Below are 16,669 nucleotides of genomic sequence, written 5' to 3' on the forward strand. Positions count from 1 at the left end.
TAGAACATGAGAAGAAAAATTAAAAATACAATAAAGAAACATTAGAATAAGACAAATGACAGAAAAAAATAATAAAGTAAATAAGAATGAAATTAAAAATAAACTTGAACAAGTAAAAAATAGAGGACTAGAAAAAACATTAAAAAAATAAGATAGATGATAAAAAAAATAAAAAGAAAATTATAACAAAAGCAACACAAAAATAATTAAAATAAAGGATGAAAAAGTCTGGTGAATTAAAAAGGAAAAAATCAAAAATATTAGAGAAGATCAAGAGAAAGAGACTAAGCAAAAGTTGTGAGAAGTGCTTTTATAGAAACGCTCATTCTTAATAGTTAATACTATAGTTTAAAAATATAAACAATTAATCCAAATGACTATGCAATGGTTATGAGAAATTTTATGATGGAGAAAGTAAATCAGATGTAGTACCAGCAATGCAGTCTCTTTCTTTAATTTTTTTTGTAATGTATGTGGATACTTGATGGTCGTCAGGAGTAAATCTGCATATAAACAATTTTTAAATATAAGCTATATGTTTAAAAAAAGAACATGAATTACTAATAATAAAAAAATACTTACGACTCTCCAACAACCCTAAGAACTGTAGATCCACGAAGTGGTGGTGCTGGATGATCTGCCATGAGATATAATATCTACAAAATAGCATTACAACACATCATAATAAAGTTTACAAACATGATAATGCAAAACAAGTTACATTTCACAGGAAGAAGAATCTCCAGTACTATGAGATTTCAGTAAAGAGCAATTATAATTTTGAGAAGTCATTCCTTTATCTTGTCAGAAAACTTGCAGGGTTAGTATGATTTGGTTCTGATATCAATTAAAGATTATCTAATCAAGAATTAGAAGTAGTGATAAATGTGGTTCCAGGGACCCTAACCTTCACTTTGTCGAATCACCTGCACTGGCACCTCCTGAAGTTCAGATTGACTTGGCTGCACAGCAACAGTATGTTCAATTATATGTTTCTGTCTAAAATTTTGTTTCCCTATCTACATTGTGATTCCAAGAACTTTTTTATTATTGCTTGTGATATTAAGTTTGGTTTTTATATTTTTGGAGGTTTCTTGGATTTTTTTTGTAGGTGGATGATGATAAATGTATACATTCAATTGCCATATACTCAACTTAGGTTTGCTTATGTTATACAACATAGAGAATGATCCATATGAACTCATTATAGGACCAAATTTACATTGTTATTATTGACAGATTGGTTTTGTATTACAAAAAAATTGACTTAGATGTGCAAGTAGCTAATGATCCTTGTTTGTGTAATAAGTAGATAACGGTTGCATCCATGAACTGGCATGTTCTTTGTGCAAACATCAATTGTAATAGTATATCATCTGATTTATGCCCAATGAAAATAGGGCCCTGCGGCGCCACCGTCCTGCAGTGAACAGGGCCCTGCGGCGCCGGCCTACAGTAAGCAGGCGCCAGCGGCGGACGGCTGCCGCGAGTAGGCGCCTGGGGAGCAGCCGCCGGCGGAGCACACGCCTAGGGAGAAGGCGCCGGCGTAGCAGGCGGAGTGCACGTCAAACAGAAGAGAAGAGGGAGGAGAGGAGCATACCAGAGTCGCCTGTTGCTGATCACCGAGAACGGGAGAGGACATGAGGCTGGACGCCGAGATCGCCGGTTGCCGGTTACCAATCGCCGAGGATGCGGAGAGGAGAGGAGATTGAGTTCGCGCGGAGAGGAAAGTCGCACCGTGCCCTAATTTTTACTCTGTTTTACCGACGGAATTCAATTCCGTCGGTAATTACCGACGGAATGCTACAATCCGTCGGTAACCCCTAACACTAATCGGAGCGGCCGAATACTGTTATTTACCGACGGAATTAACATTTCGTCGGTAAACATCAATACCCGAACCCGTTAAAGGATTTGCATTTACCGACTGAAATATATATTCAGTCGGAATATTACCGACTGAATTAAATTCAGTCGGTAAATCCCAACTGAATTAAATTCAGTCGGTAAATCCCAACTGAATTAAATTCAGTCGGTACTTCCCGACTAAATTAAATTCAGTCGGGAATGTCGTCGGTATTTGCAAGTTTTTTTGTAGTGTATGCTGTCTGTCGACAGCACATGTCTTGAGAAGGATATCTTCAGTTGTCCCCTTTGTCTTATTCTGTACCTTTTGTCTGTTACCGTGCCGGGCGGGTGAGCCGCTCGGCCATATACTCGGACGAGTGTGACCTTCGTTGCTCGACGGTCCAGGCGAGCGAGCCAGACACTCGGCATATCAACCATCGTATGCCAACTCAGGAACGTCGGAAACCCGACCCGCGGGCAAGCTATTTCCGCGCCGATTGGGGCGAAACCCCGACCGGTCGACCATGCGACCTCCCCGATCCGAAAGGTACTAAGGTTGACCCTCTTGACTATAACCTCCGCATGTCATTGACCCCTACATGAGTGGACCCCTCTATCCTTACCACCGGATCAATTTCTAAACATCATTATAGGTGTTGATTGTAATATTAACTCGTGTGACAGAATTCTAAGTGAGGTTTTTCTTAACAATTTTAAAACGATGAGACAATATTTAAAAAATGCTTGCTGAAAATTATTTATCAGGCCAGGAACTAGTTACTCGTAAGGAAGGCCGAATTTATATTCTGGATATATTATCAAGTACAAAGGTTGATACGAGTCATATGACAACTAGAATAGCTGAGCTCTGAACATGTAGAGGCAGCTCTCTCGTTGTTTATTCAGGGCACTTGTTTAAACTCGATCACAAATTGGCGGCTCTGAACATGTCGAGGCAGCTCTCTCGTTGTATGCCTCTATCCCAGAACTTGTCATAGTACTCTCCGTACGTGAACTCACGGTAGGCAGCCGGGTGCTCCTCGTCTACCAGCGCCGGCGCCGGCTTAATCACTGCCTCCGGGGACGGGCAATAGAACGTCGGCACCGAAATCCTTTCGATGGAGTTATTCACGACCGCGCGGTGGAGCGCGCTCTTGTATCGGTCATTACTGAGCACCTACGTATCACAAATAATACGACGATTCATTAATGATTCATTGAGATTATACATGAAGAAATGGATGTACGTGCCTGAATCTGGTCGCCGATGTTGATGACCAAGTTGCCAGGAACAGGATCGACGGCGATCCATCTGCCGTTCTGGCCGAGAACTTGCAAGCCGGAGACGCCGTCCTGGAGGAGTAGAGTGATGGCATTGGGGTCTTTGTGGCCGGGCAGCCCGTAGGTGAGCTCCGGCTCAGGGCACGGCGGGTAGTAGTTCACCGCCATGTGCTGCGCCTGCTTCCCCAGCGCCGCCACCAACCAATCCGTCTCCAGACCCAAGCTCTCGGAGATGGCTCCCAACAAACTCAGAGCCAGTCGCCTCGCGTTCACCGCGTACTCCGCCACCGCCTCCCGGAAAGCAGGGGGATTGGCCGGCCACTCGTGGACGTAGTCCTCGAGAGGGAAGCAGTGGAGGCGGAGGAAGTCGCGCCAGCTGGCGACCTCCTCTGTTCTCGTGTTGAAGCTCGTCGACAGCCTCGTCGTCCGCGATGGATCGTCGGAGTACATCTTCAGCCGCTCCGATTCCGGCTGCCGGAAGAACTCCCTGGCGACGCGCAGCATGGAGGTGATCACGTCGTCGGGGATTCCGTGGTTGACGACCTGAAAGAATCCATGGCCTCGGCAAGCTGAACCGATGGCCTGGACCGCGGCGGCGCGGCCGGACCCGGAGAGGTCGCGCAGGTCGACCAGAGGGATGATGGCGGCGCTAGAGGATTCGACGTCAGCGATATTTGGACGCGAAGATGGCGGACGGATGTACCGGGAAGACACCTCCTTAGCGCGACGGGCGACGTCGGCTAGTAGGACTGCAGCGGTTTGTGTCATGATTTGGAGGCAATTAATTAGCTATCTAGGAAGCGGAAACACTTGAGGTGAAATAGACTCCTCTGCTTGCTCCAATTTATACTATGCGATTATTATTTTATATTATATTTATGGTTTATATTTGTAGTATATTTATTTATTTCAAAAATAATAATAATGAGAAAAAGAGTAATTTATTATTTATCATGTCGTCCGTTCAATTTTTAAAAATATCTTTAAAAACGTACCTAACTTTTATATTTATCAACCATTTTTATTCTCATTTGGCGAAAGAAAATTCCGTAATTGACGTATCAGAATTATCAAAATTTGGGTATACACGAATCAAATGCTGATGAAAGAGAGGAAGACGTGCGGACTAAAAGTAGTTTAAGGGTATATTACGATGCAAGAGCTGACGTCATGTTGATTACCGAAGAATTTATTAAGTGTACGTAATGAGTATTGATTCTGTCATAATTTTAATAATTTTATAGAATTTTTACAGCGCTCAGAGCAAACACGGAATCTGATCATTGAGGAAGAAGTTTGCTTCTCCTTTTCCTTGTTTTTAAAATTTTTGTGTGTTTAAGTTTCTATCCTTAATTTTGTTTTTTTGTGGGAGAGAAGTAAATTAAAGAGATTGAGGGGGTGTTTGGTTCTTTCCTAGGAATAGGAATCGGAATGAGAATCATTATATTGTGCAATGGGAATGGGAATGAGTATGAGTATGGATATCGCTCTTAAAAGCAATATTTGGTTAGTTGCATATTTTCTATCGGAATAAATCAAAATTTTCTTTTTTACCCTTAAAGAAAAATAAGAGAAAAAACTAGATGTGAGAGAAAGATGAATGTGAGAGAAAAATACGATGAAAGAGAATGATGAGAGAGAAAGTGTGATGAGAAAGAAAGTGTGATGAAAAAGAATGAAAAGAGAGAAAGTGTGATGAGAAAGAATGAAAAGAGAGAAAGTGTGATGAGAGAAAATGAGAAAAGAGAGTGTGATAGGAGAGAGAATGATGAGAGAGAAAATATGATGTGAAAGAAAGTATGATGGGAGAGGATGAAGAGAGAGAAAATGTAATGAGAAAAAAAATGAGAGAGGGTGGAATGAGAGAGATTGAAGAGAGAGAAATGATGTTGAGAGAGAAAGTATAATGAGAGAGAAAGTGTGATGAGAAAAAAAGAGAACAGTGAGTGTGACGGGAGTGATTGAGGAGAGAGAAAGTATGATGAAAGAGAATGTGTGTTGAAGAAAAAAAAGAAGGAAGTGTGACAAGAGAGATTAAAGAGAGAGAAAGTGCGATGAAAAAAAAGAAAAAAGAGTGTGATGGGAGAGATTGAGGAGAGAGAAAGTATGATGAGAGAGAAAATATGAATAGAGAGAATGTGTAATGAGAAAAAAAGAGGAAGGAGAGTCTGATAGGAGAGAGAAAGTGTGTGATCAAATGATGAGAGAAAAAATATGATGAGAGAGAATAAGGAGAGAGAAGTGATATTAAAGAAAAAATAAATAAATATATTTTAATATTTGATATTAAGGGAGAAAATTTTAATTTTAGGTCAAAGGTATTTTTGGAATAAGGAAATATTTTGATTGATGAAAATAGGATAATGACTCATTGAAGGGGAGGTACATGGGAATGAGTCATTACTCAATTTCAAGGATTCATTCCCTTATTTGTATTCCTATTCCCATAATCTAAACAATAATGGTAATTAATAATTCTCATTCCCATTTTCATTTCTATTCCCCTAAACCAAACGCCCCTGAGTGTGTACTTAATTTGGATAAAAAGTCTGTGAAGCCCATTTTTGATAACAATTTTACTTCATATTCAAACTCAAACGGAAAATAATAAATTCAATTTATTGTGTTCGGTCGTTGAGGCTGCTGAGATCATCGCTTCGGTAACTTGGATGACGTAGATGCATGTGACGTCAATATTGGCTTAGACATTAGATATCTAACAAAAGATTACGCGGCTGCCCTGCCAATGTACTAATTTTAGCCTTGCACGCCATGAGTATCTAGGGCACTCATCCACGTATAAGTCAAGGAAAATGATCTTATCTCCCAGGGATGATGCCATACAAACATTAGGCAATCATACTTCTGAATTTATAAATCCAACTTTTTCATAGGACCTCATCATAAATCTCTCCTTATAATCATAAATCTAAAAAATAACTTTATATTAGATCCTACTCATTCACATATCATTATTTTTATTTTTCATTTACTATCTTTATTTTTAATATTTATTTATTTTTTTAAAAAAATAAAAAAATCAAACGGTTCAGCATCTAAAATTAGATGCTGAGTTTTTTTTATTTATAAAATCTATAATATTATTGGGCTTATAAAACTTAACTTTTTGGGTTTTGTAAATCCAACATTTGTAGCCACCCTTATGAGCTAAGTCTGTGTATATATGTTTATTAAAGGGAGGAATCAAAGTAAGATTTCTCCAGCCAGTTCAGTTTTTTTAATTTAATTCAATATCAAAACCAAACTGTTTTTGAATTATTAATCTAGGAAATTATCATTAGTCCTATAAAAATTTCTGATCGATGATAATTTGAAAAGCATAAATGAGTGTTGGTGGATTGTCTAGCGTCAAGAGTGATTTGAGCATCACGAACGTATGATAAACCCTATGAGAGAATCACACCCTCGTTGTCTGAGCTCATCCTATGGTTTACTATTGCACCATGCCCCGTGTAGTCAGATTAGCTTTTTAATTAAGGTATCCAATTTGATGATCCGATTAATCCTAAAATTAATCAATCCGATTCTATAAAATTTTTTCATTAATTATCAAGATAGTTAAGAAATACAGATAGATCCTGACAGAAAGCTCAACATCACAAATTTTTTAAATTTCCCAAACATGATATGCCATGGATGAGAGTTGAACCCCTAAACTCCGTTCAACTTCTTTGATCACTGTCTGTAAAATGAATATGTAATTAATGCAATTATGACCATAGTTTTTGACGCAACAATAGGGGTGGATCCACTAGGCGTGACGTCAGCGGTCGCCCCCTCCCCCTTGAAAAAAATTTTGAGGATCATTTTAAACCAAATCTACAGATATACATTAGTTTTTTTTATTTTCCTTTTTCACTTTTTTTTTTCTTTCCGCTGCTCTTGAAAAAAAGCCTGGTCCTTTTTTTCCTTCTCCGACCAAATGTAAAGTCGTGAAGCCACCTTTTTGCTTTGGTGCCGCCGCCCACCTCCTATTGACCAATGACTCTTGCCACCAGCAGGATCTCTGACTAAAGCCCGCCGCCCGAAGCAAGGGAGCCGGTGGATAAAAACTATCCGTCACCGCCCAGCAGGCTATTGTGCCACCACCGCCTCTTAGCTGTTGCTGGTCCCGGAGCTCCCATGCCGGTCACACACGTGACGCGGCGCCACAACTTTAGTTAAGTGGGTTTTATTTTATTTTTAATTTTTGATTATTCTCAAATTACAATGTATGATTTAATAATAATTATTAACTTATGGTACATACAATTAATAATTGAAAAGTTTGATTGTTTAAATATTTAGTTGCTTTTGTATATTTGATTGTTGGATAATTGAAAATTTAGATTTTGTATATTTGATTGTTGGATAATTTGCAATTTAGTTTTTATATAAACTCTGAATCATGATATAATTAGTTTTTTATTAGTTGTTAGTTAATTGTGATTTGTGAATTTTGATAATTTATATATGCTAAATAATTTTGTTTTTTTAAAAGAATTGTGTTATGGTTAAATTTTTCACATTAAGTTTAGTAAAATAATACTTTATGTTGATAATTTTTCTCATATATTATAATTTGTAGAAAATGTTGAAATATTTTACAAAGAGACCTAAGAGTTCAATTGAATCATCTAGTGTTTCCGATGAAGAGTCTACTCCTCCACTACAACCACCACCTACTCCTCCTCCTCCGCAAATTTTATTTGAAAATATTGGAAATCTGAGTAGTGAAGTAAAAATTATTGCTAATATTGGTTTACGAAAACTAATTGAAAAGTATAATGTTGGTGTTAGAGATCGTATTCGAAAAGAATACATTGCTATCGGTCCTTGTCAACCTCAAGGCTATAATTTTCCAAGAAAAAAATGGGCAAAGATAATAGATGTTTCATAGAGGTTTGATTTAAAAACCGTAATTAGTTAGAGTATAGTGTTTCAAAGGATGTAGCCTTTTGATTATGGTGTTATCTTTTTAGACCTAGTAATATTGGGTTTGGAGGAGATAATCTATTTACGAGATATGGTTTCATAAATTGGAAAAAAAACAATTAAAAAATTCAATTAGCATATAGGTGGAGTTGGTAGTGCGCACAATGAGGCAAGAATATAGTTTGAGGGTTTCAAAAATCAAAGACAAAGTGTGGAGTATTCATTTTCATCGAGGAAACATGAGATTGAAGTTGCTTATCACAAACGCCTAACTGCCATTTTAAAAGTAATTCAATTTTTGTATAAGGATTGCCTTTTCGGAGACATGATGAGTCTTCACCATCATCCAATAGAGGCAATTTTTTAGAATTACTTAAATGATATAACTCAGAGTGTCCAGAAGTTGCGGCAGTTGGAATGAATGCACCTAGAAATAATCAAATGATTGCCCTAAAAATTCAAAAGCAACTGGTGAATGCTTGTTAAATTGAGATCATGAATGCTATCTAGATGATCTTGGAGATAGATGGTTCACTTAACTACTTGATGAGGCTCGTGATTGTTCAGTGAAAGAGAAAATAACAGTTGTTATTAGATATGTGAATAAACATGGAGAGGTGATTGAACGATTTATAGCTGTAGTTCATGTTGCTACAACTACAACTGCTTGTTTGAAGGAGGCAATCAACTCTTTATTTGCTAAGTATGGTTTGTTAGTGGCAAGATTGAGGGGTCAAGGATATGATAGTGCTTTAAATATGCCTGTAGAATTTAATGGCTTAAAGTCACTGATAATGAAAGAAAATCCGTATGCAAGGTATGTTCATTGTTTTGCTCATCAACTCCAACTAGTTGTTGTAGCTATTGCTCAAGTAAATCCATATGTTTTTGATTTCATGTGGATTTCTGGTTCGATTGTGAACACATCTGCATCATCTTGTAAAAGGGCTGACAAACTTCGACAACTTGAACATGACAGAAAAGTTGAACTTCTTGTAAGAGGAGAGATTAATTTTGGTAGAGGATTAAACCAAGAAACTAGTCTAGCTAGACATGGAGATACACAATGGTGATCTCATCATTCAATTTTATGTTGTATTGAACAAATGTGGTCATCTATCATAGAGGTTCTTTAAAATTTGATTGATGATGATGATTGATCTTCTAAGAGTTTAAGTAGAACTTTGGTTAAAAGACTGAAGACGTATGAATTTGTGTTTATTCTACTATTAATAAAATGTATATTGACAATCACAATCATTTGTCAACAGTTCTACAAGAGAAAGATCAATATTGTGAATACAATGCGTTTGATCAATAATATGAAAAGCAAATTGCAAAAGTTGAGAGATTTTGGATGGGATGTTTTACTTGAGGATGTAAAAAAGTTTTGTAACACTCATTCTATTGAAATAATTAATATGGCAAATACCATCAACAGTCGTAGTCGTTTGAAAAGAAATAGAAAAATGTTAATTTTTTATTACTACTATCATGTTGACATATTTTGTGAAGTAACTTCATAATCCTTTTTTTTTATTTACAGTCAATTAAATTCTTTTAAACAGTAATATATTTATTAATTTTTTACTTTTGTTGTTTGATTTTTAAATTACAGGTTATCGATATTATTCTACAAGAGATGAATAGCCGTTTCTCTGAAACAACTATAGATTTATTGATTTATATGTCATGCCTTGACCCTAGAACTCATTCTCTAGATTTAATGTACAGAAGTTAGTGCGTCTGGCACATTTTTTTGAGGATGATTTTTCTTGGAATGAGCGTATGTTGGTTGAACAAGAGCTTAAAACATATATTGATGATGTCATATCAGATGAATGATTTGAAGGCATTTCAGATTTAGGAGCTCTTGAAAAGAAAATGATTGAAACAATGAAGAAATGTGTGTTTCCTTTGGTTTATCGGATGATTGAGCTAGCCTTACTTCTTCTAGTTGCTATTGCAACTGCTGAAAGGGTGTTCTCGACAATGAATATTGTCAAAATAGATTTACAAAACAGGATTGGAGATGAATGGATGAATCATAATTTGGTAGTATATATTGAGAAAGATGTTTTTAATATTGTCGACAATGAGCAAATTTTACAACGTTTTAAGAACATGGAGTCTCAAAGAACACAATTGTCACATATTCGTTAGTAGATTGCTTTAATATTATTGTATGGATTTTTTCATAATATTGTACCTTTTCTCCTATATGTCAAGTTATTTAAAAAATATTTTTTTTATCCTGTCCGAAAGTCGGAGTGACGAATGCTAGGGACGTGTCACTCTTGCTAACCTCCAGTGGACTTCACTTCACCTGTAACACAAGCTGCGTCGGTGTCGAGCCAAGGAAGGGGTCCCTAACGATGGCCCCGATGCTCAAGTCAGTCTCCGACGAAGCAAGAAGAAGCAAGAAGCGATAACTGTAGTGTAATAGTAGAAATCACGCTAGAAGCATACCTCCGCTGATGCCTGAACCCCCTTTATATAGGGCTCCTATAGCATGTGTGTACGCTTCTTAACACGGGCACGCTTTCCCAAGCTTTTACTGAGAAGACATATCAGTAAAGTGTCCCTGACACAGTACCTTAACAGATTGAGCATATCTCTAAAGTGATAGTGGAAGCTTCCGTCGTATAATTCTCTGTCTGACCATGCCGCCTATCAGCGGCAGTAACTCCCAAAAGGATGTCCTGCTGTGTCTGTTGCCTAGCCGAGTGGAATGATAATTTGGCCAGAATTCTGATATCCTTGTGTTATCTGCTGCCACGCCGAACGGGAAAGCCGCTCGGCTAAAAGTCCACTGTCGCGCCGAGCAGGAGAGCCGCTCGGCTGAGAGTCCACTGTTCGTGTCACCGCTATTGGGTCGAACAGGATAGACGCTCGGCATGAAGCCCCCATCCACATGCTCGGTGAATATCTCACTATCCACGCGCCCAGCTGATGTCAAGTCTGCTATTAGGCTGAGCGGGGGAGCCGCTCGGCTCGGCTTCTATGCGCCCCTTGAGCGTCGGTTTGATTACTCCTTGTGCCCAAGACGATGGGTCGATGCTCCACCCTCGATCGGCGTATGCCTCACCTAACCGGTCGACAGCATTCCACCCATTGACTAGCATGACTTTGACCTCCACGCGATGGCAAGGTGGGACCCCGCCTAATCATCGCATCACAAGCCTTCCCTCTAAGTCTAGTCAAAGGATGCTATAGTCCGACTGACTGTACCTTTGAGTGAGTAGATTCCCTCCCGATCGGCATTCATCGCTATATAGACCAAACAGGATATGGCGCCTCTCATCGATCGGCCTACTGAAGTTTGCTGAACGGGCATAAGTACGCTCCTTCCATCTGATCGGCCTGACAGAGGTTTGCACTTATTAAAAATTTTCTGTGGAATGCCTCGGGTGAGCACGGGCTATGCTGACGTCACCCTGATTTCTTGGGAATGTGCAAATCCCCTCTCATTAAGGTAGGGCAGGTTCCCATGCCTGCATTAATTACCAACTCGTGGTAACATGCCACGTGTCATGCCCACTGCCGCATGCCTGACATGATAGACATTGATTGCGACGCTTGACGGTTTAAATTCAACAGTCGAATCTTGGCCTAGGTTTCTGCTGTTGGTGCAATCATTCCCGAGATGTTTTCAATGTGTTGACAATTATTTAAGTTTAGGTTAATACGTTTGGATCTAACATGTGCTGCAAGTTTTGTAGGGAGAAGTCCAAGGAGGTCGAGGACCGGAGTCTTGGCAAGAAAGTCCAGGGATGCGTTCATCTGGCACGAGGTATTAGTTGGGAAACCAGCAAGCAATCGATTGGTAAATTGATTGAGGCGCATAACTATGGAACAAAATACTGCTAAATTGATCAGCTGATCGATTGGAGGAAACCAATCGATCAGCCGATCGATTGATAGCCTCTGCGCAAGAGCACAGAGGGAACTTGGATCGATCAGCCGATCGAATCACATACTTTCTGCACGAAGGAGCAGTGCGATTTTAAATCGATCAACCGATCGATTGGAGGTAACCAATTGATCGACCGATCGATTAAATTCACTTCTGTACTTATGAAAATTATGGCTGAATCGATCCAGTGTTGGCCTAATCGATCGGTACGGAGCTCAACGACTATATTTGAATCAATTGGAGATGTGCTCAATCGATCAACGACGATAATCAAGTGAGAAACGACTATTTTTGAAGATGAATAAAAAGGGGAGATGCACTGTAGCAAATAGAATGATTGAATACTCATTGTGCTAAGCAAAAAGAGAGCTCTCTAAGTGATTTTAAAAGAAAAAGATTTTGAGTCTCTTCCTCCTAAGCCTAGATCTCATCTTGTAAGAGGAAGAGGCAACCTTGTGAAGGTTTCTCCACTTTCGTTTGTGATAACGAGAAGGAGAAGTTCATATTGGAATTTGATCGTGTGGGTGTGTATCTTGGATTAGTCACCTCAAGGAGGTGGAGACCAAGTAAACCAAAGATTTAACATTGTTTTCTTATTTGTCTTGTCTTTCATTTCTCTCTATTTGCTTTCGCTAACAAGTTGTAGGTGAAAAATCGAAGAAAGGCTATTCACCCTCTCTAGTCGAACGCAAAGGTCCTATCAATTGGTATCAGAGCAAGGAACGCATCGGAAGAACTCATCGTCAACCGAAGCATCAAGATGGCGTTTCAAGAGGGATATAGCCCCGCTCGACCACCTTTCTTTGATGGCAATGATTTTGCATATTGGAAAGGTAGGATGGAATATTATTTGATGAATGATATTGAAAATTGGTTTAGTGTTGTAGATGGATTTGAGAAACCAAAAGACGGATCAGGAGCACCTCTTCCAACCAAGGATTGGACAAAAGAGATGGCAAAGAAGGCCCAAGCAAATGCTAAAGCCACAACAACATTACAATGTGGACTCTCAAAGGAGCAATTAAGCAAAGTAGGACCATTCAACTCCACCAAAGAGCTTTGGGAAAAGCTCATTGAATTAAATGAGGGATCAAGCGAATCTAGGAGGGCCAAGAGAGATCTTTTTTTAGGGCAACTTCAAACCTTCACTATGAAAACCAATGAGACCGTGAGTCAAATGCATGGAAGATTCAAGGAGATAGTGAATAGACTCCATGTAATAGGTGAGAAAATTGACAATAGGGACCTACTAAGGTATGTTTTTCAATCTTTTCTTAGAACCACCTTATGGACATCAATGGTTGATGCGTATAAGGTATCTAGGAATCTTTCTTTAGTTAAGCTTGATGAATTATTTTACGAATTTGAACTTCATGAACAAGCTAATGTGGTTCAAAAGAGAAAGGTATGTCTCTTATTGTAGAAAAGAAGGAAAAGAAAAATAAGAAAGAAGATAAAGTGGAATCCTCATCATCCGAATCCGAGCAAGAATCATCGGATAGTGATGATGAAATGTCGGCAAGTGAAGTGACACATTATCTCAAGAAGGTGATGGGAAGATTAAGGAAATTCACAAGAAAGGATGTGAAGAAAATATTTCAACCTTCAAAAGGTAAAAGTAGTCAAAGTTTAAGTTTTAACACTAATGTCATTTGTTATGGATGTAACAAGAAAGGACACATCAAGCCAAATTGTCCGGAATTGAGGAAGAAAGAAGAAAAGGAGAAGAAGAAGGAGAAAAAGAATAGGGAAGCTATGGTGGCTCAAGCTACTTCGGATACACCAAACGTTGACTCATCGGATGAGGATGAATTATGTTATATGACCCGACATATGACATTTATGGCATTTGAAGATAACAAAGAAGAGTCAAGTCAAGAGGAAGTGTCAAACGAAGAGGATTCATCAAGTGAGGAGGAGTCAAGTGATGAATCATCATCAATTGATGATGAGGTAAAAGAATCTCCCCATGTAGAATTTCTTTACAAAACAATTGCTCATCTCAAGAATGTTTTTGCTAAGCCACAATCTAGAGTGAAGACCTTGAAGGGAAAACTTAGGACCATTAGAAATGATGCATGCATGTCTAGTGAGTCAAAAATGCTCAAGGAAGAAAATGAAAAATTGAAGAATGATGTGATTGAATTAAGAGCATGTTTAGAGAAATTCACAAATGGATCCAAGTATCTAGATATGATTATTAGAGATCAAAGAGTCGTTTACAACAAAGCCGCAATATGATATAAATCTAAAGAAAAGGAAGTTGCATATATGTCTTTAATAAATGGTACTAGAAATGATGCACTTAAAAACAAGGTCAAGAAAAATCTTAAAGGCAAGGTAAAACAAGCTTGGGTGCCTAAGAAATATTTGAATGACATTTCCGAATCAAGTGCATGGTTACCAAAGAGTTGTGTGTTTTATGCTATTTAGGTAGAAGAAAAGAAGGATGCAAGTATGTGGATCGTGGATAGCGATTGCTCAAGACACATGACCGGTGATATGAGCAAGTTCTCCACAATAAATTATATAAAGAAAAGAACAGTATCATTTGAAAATAATGGAAAGCTCAAGATTATAGGTAAAGGCACAATTAAGGTATCACCCACAATCATCATTCATAAAGTCTTATTGGTTAAAAATATGGGATTTAATTTGCTTAGTGTTAGCCAATTATGTGATGCCGGATATAATGTAGAGTTTCACCCCGAAAAGTGTTTAGTTAAGCACAAAAATCTTGAAAATATTGTGTTTAAAGGATTTAGAAAAGCAAATCTTTATTATGTTGATCTTTCATTTGGTTCTAACCCCTCTATTAAGTGTTTGATATCAAAAGAAGAGGAAGGGTGGCAATGACATAGAAGACTTGGACAAATCAATATGAAGAATATAGCCAGGGTAGCCAAGATGGAGCTAGTAAAGGGACTACCAAAGATCAAGTACATCAAGGATAAATTGTGCGATGCATGCCAAGAGGGTAAGCAATCAAGGTCATCATACAAAAGTAAAACCTTAAATAGCACTTCATTACCATTAGAATTATTGCATTTGGATCTTTTTGATTGTCATAGAACACCTTCTTTGATAGGTAACAAATATTGTTTGGTGATAGTAGATAATTACTCTAGATATACTTGAGTTTATTTCTTAAAACATAAGGGAGAAACTTTAGAAACAATTATAGGATTTACCAAGAGAGTAGAAAATGAAAAGAACCTCAAAATTGATAGAATTAGGAGTGATCATGGTGGAGAGTTTGAGAATTTGAACTTTTCTAAGTTTTGTCTAGAAAATGGCTATAAGCATGAATTCTCTTGTCCAAGAACACCTCAACAAAATGGTGTAGTGGAGAGGAAGAATCGAGCTTTACAAGAGGCGGCTAGAACCATGCTCAATGCATATTCCTTACCGAGCTATTTGTGGGCCGAAGCGGTTAATACCGCTTGTTACATTCAAAATCGTGTCTTGATTCATAAGTTTTTAGGGAAAATACCTTTTGAACTATGGAATAACACAATTCTTACAATTCACTATTTTAAAGTCTTTGGTTGTAAGACCTATATTCTTAATACTAAAGATGACTTAGGTAAATTTGAGGCCAAGTCCAATGAGGAAATTCTAATTGGATACTCATCTACTAGTAGAGGATATAGAGTATACAACAAAAGGACTCAAATGGTTGAGGAATCATCCAATGTTGAGTTTGATGAGTCCACTAGTACTTACCCTAGGAAATCATCTCTTGATAAGGATATAATTGAACAAAATCAAGCCATTACTCAAGAAATATAAAATCTACACTTAGGGGGTATGGATTAAGGGGGAGAAAGAGATGGTTCGGATGATGAAAAAAATAATGTAGACAATGATCCTCCTAAAAATGATGATTCCATAACCTTGACTGTAGGGCATCATCAAGATCATCCTATTGATCAAATAGTTGGAGATGTGACCCAAGGGATAAGAACTAGATCCTACTTTAGAGATCATACAAGTCAAATCACTCTAATATCACAACTTGAATCGAAATCAATTGATGAAGCTTTAGTTGATACAGATTGGATTCTAGCAATGCAAGAAGAGGTGAACCAATTTGAGAGAAGTGACGTATGAAAATTAGTTCCAAGACCTAATAATAGTATAATTGTTACAACAAAATAGGTTTTTAGAAACAAATTAGATGATCAAGGAAAAGTCACTAGAAATAAAGTTAGGTTAGTGGCTAGGAGCTTTAATCAAGTTGAAGGACTTGACTATGATGAAACTTATGCTCTAGTTTCTCGAGTAGAGTCCATTCGGATCTTATTAGGATATGCCGCTTATATGAGTTTTAAACTTTATCAAATGGATGTAAAATCGGCATTCCTAAATGGGTTTATTAAGGAAGAAGTGTATGTGGAACAACCACCCGGATTTGAAGTCATGTATTACCTAAATCATGTTTATAAACTTAAGAAAGCCTTATATGGGTTAAAACAAGCTCTCCGGGCTTGGTATGAAAGACTCTCATCCTTCTTAATCTCCAAAGACTTTAGAAGAGGAACAATTGACCCAACCCTGTTTTTAAAGTCTAAGGATGGAGATATTTTTGTTGCACAAGTTTATGTTGATAACATCATTTTTGGTTCAACAAATAATGAACTTCTTCAAGACTTCATTAAACATATGGAAAGTGATCGAGATGAGTCT

The 16,669-nt window shown here is 37.9% G+C and overlaps 1 protein-coding gene and 1 long non-coding RNA gene across 2 annotated transcripts; one reads left to right on the forward strand and one right to left on the reverse strand.

The window, feature by feature from the left end:
* Positions 1-713: 713 nt before the first annotated feature.
* Positions 714-975, forward strand: LOC121994400. Its single transcript, XR_006115706.1, has 2 exons — positions 714-820; positions 898-975. It is a non-coding gene; the product is annotated as an uncharacterized LOC121994400 (long non-coding RNA).
* Positions 976-2,545: 1,570 nt separating this feature from the next.
* On the reverse strand, positions 2,546-3,931 carry LOC121994401 (protein DMR6-LIKE OXYGENASE 1-like). The gene is made up of 2 exons (XM_042548449.1): positions 3,100-3,931; positions 2,546-3,025 (listed from the first exon to the last, which is right to left on the reverse strand). Exons 1-2 carry the CDS (start codon positions 3,895-3,897, stop codon positions 2,774-2,776), a joined length of 1,050 nt encoding a protein of 349 aa, XP_042404383.1. The 5' UTR covers positions 3,898-3,931; the 3' UTR covers positions 2,546-2,773.
* Positions 3,932-16,669: the final 12,738 nt, after the last annotated feature.

This window comes from Zingiber officinale, chromosome 6A, assembly GCF_018446385.1.
Source record: "Zingiber officinale cultivar Zhangliang chromosome 6A, Zo_v1.1, whole genome shotgun sequence".
Classification (NCBI taxonomy): domain Eukaryota; kingdom Viridiplantae; phylum Streptophyta; class Magnoliopsida; order Zingiberales; family Zingiberaceae; genus Zingiber; species Zingiber officinale.

Coding starts and splice junctions, on each gene's coding strand:
- LOC121994401 (XM_042548449.1), bottom strand. CDS start 3,897: ATGACACAAACCGCTGCAGTCCTACTAGCCGACGTCGCCCGTCGCGCT. Junction 3,026..3,099: donor ACATCGGCGACCAGATTCAG/GCACGTACATCC, acceptor TGTGATACGTAG/GTGCTCAGTAATGACCGATA.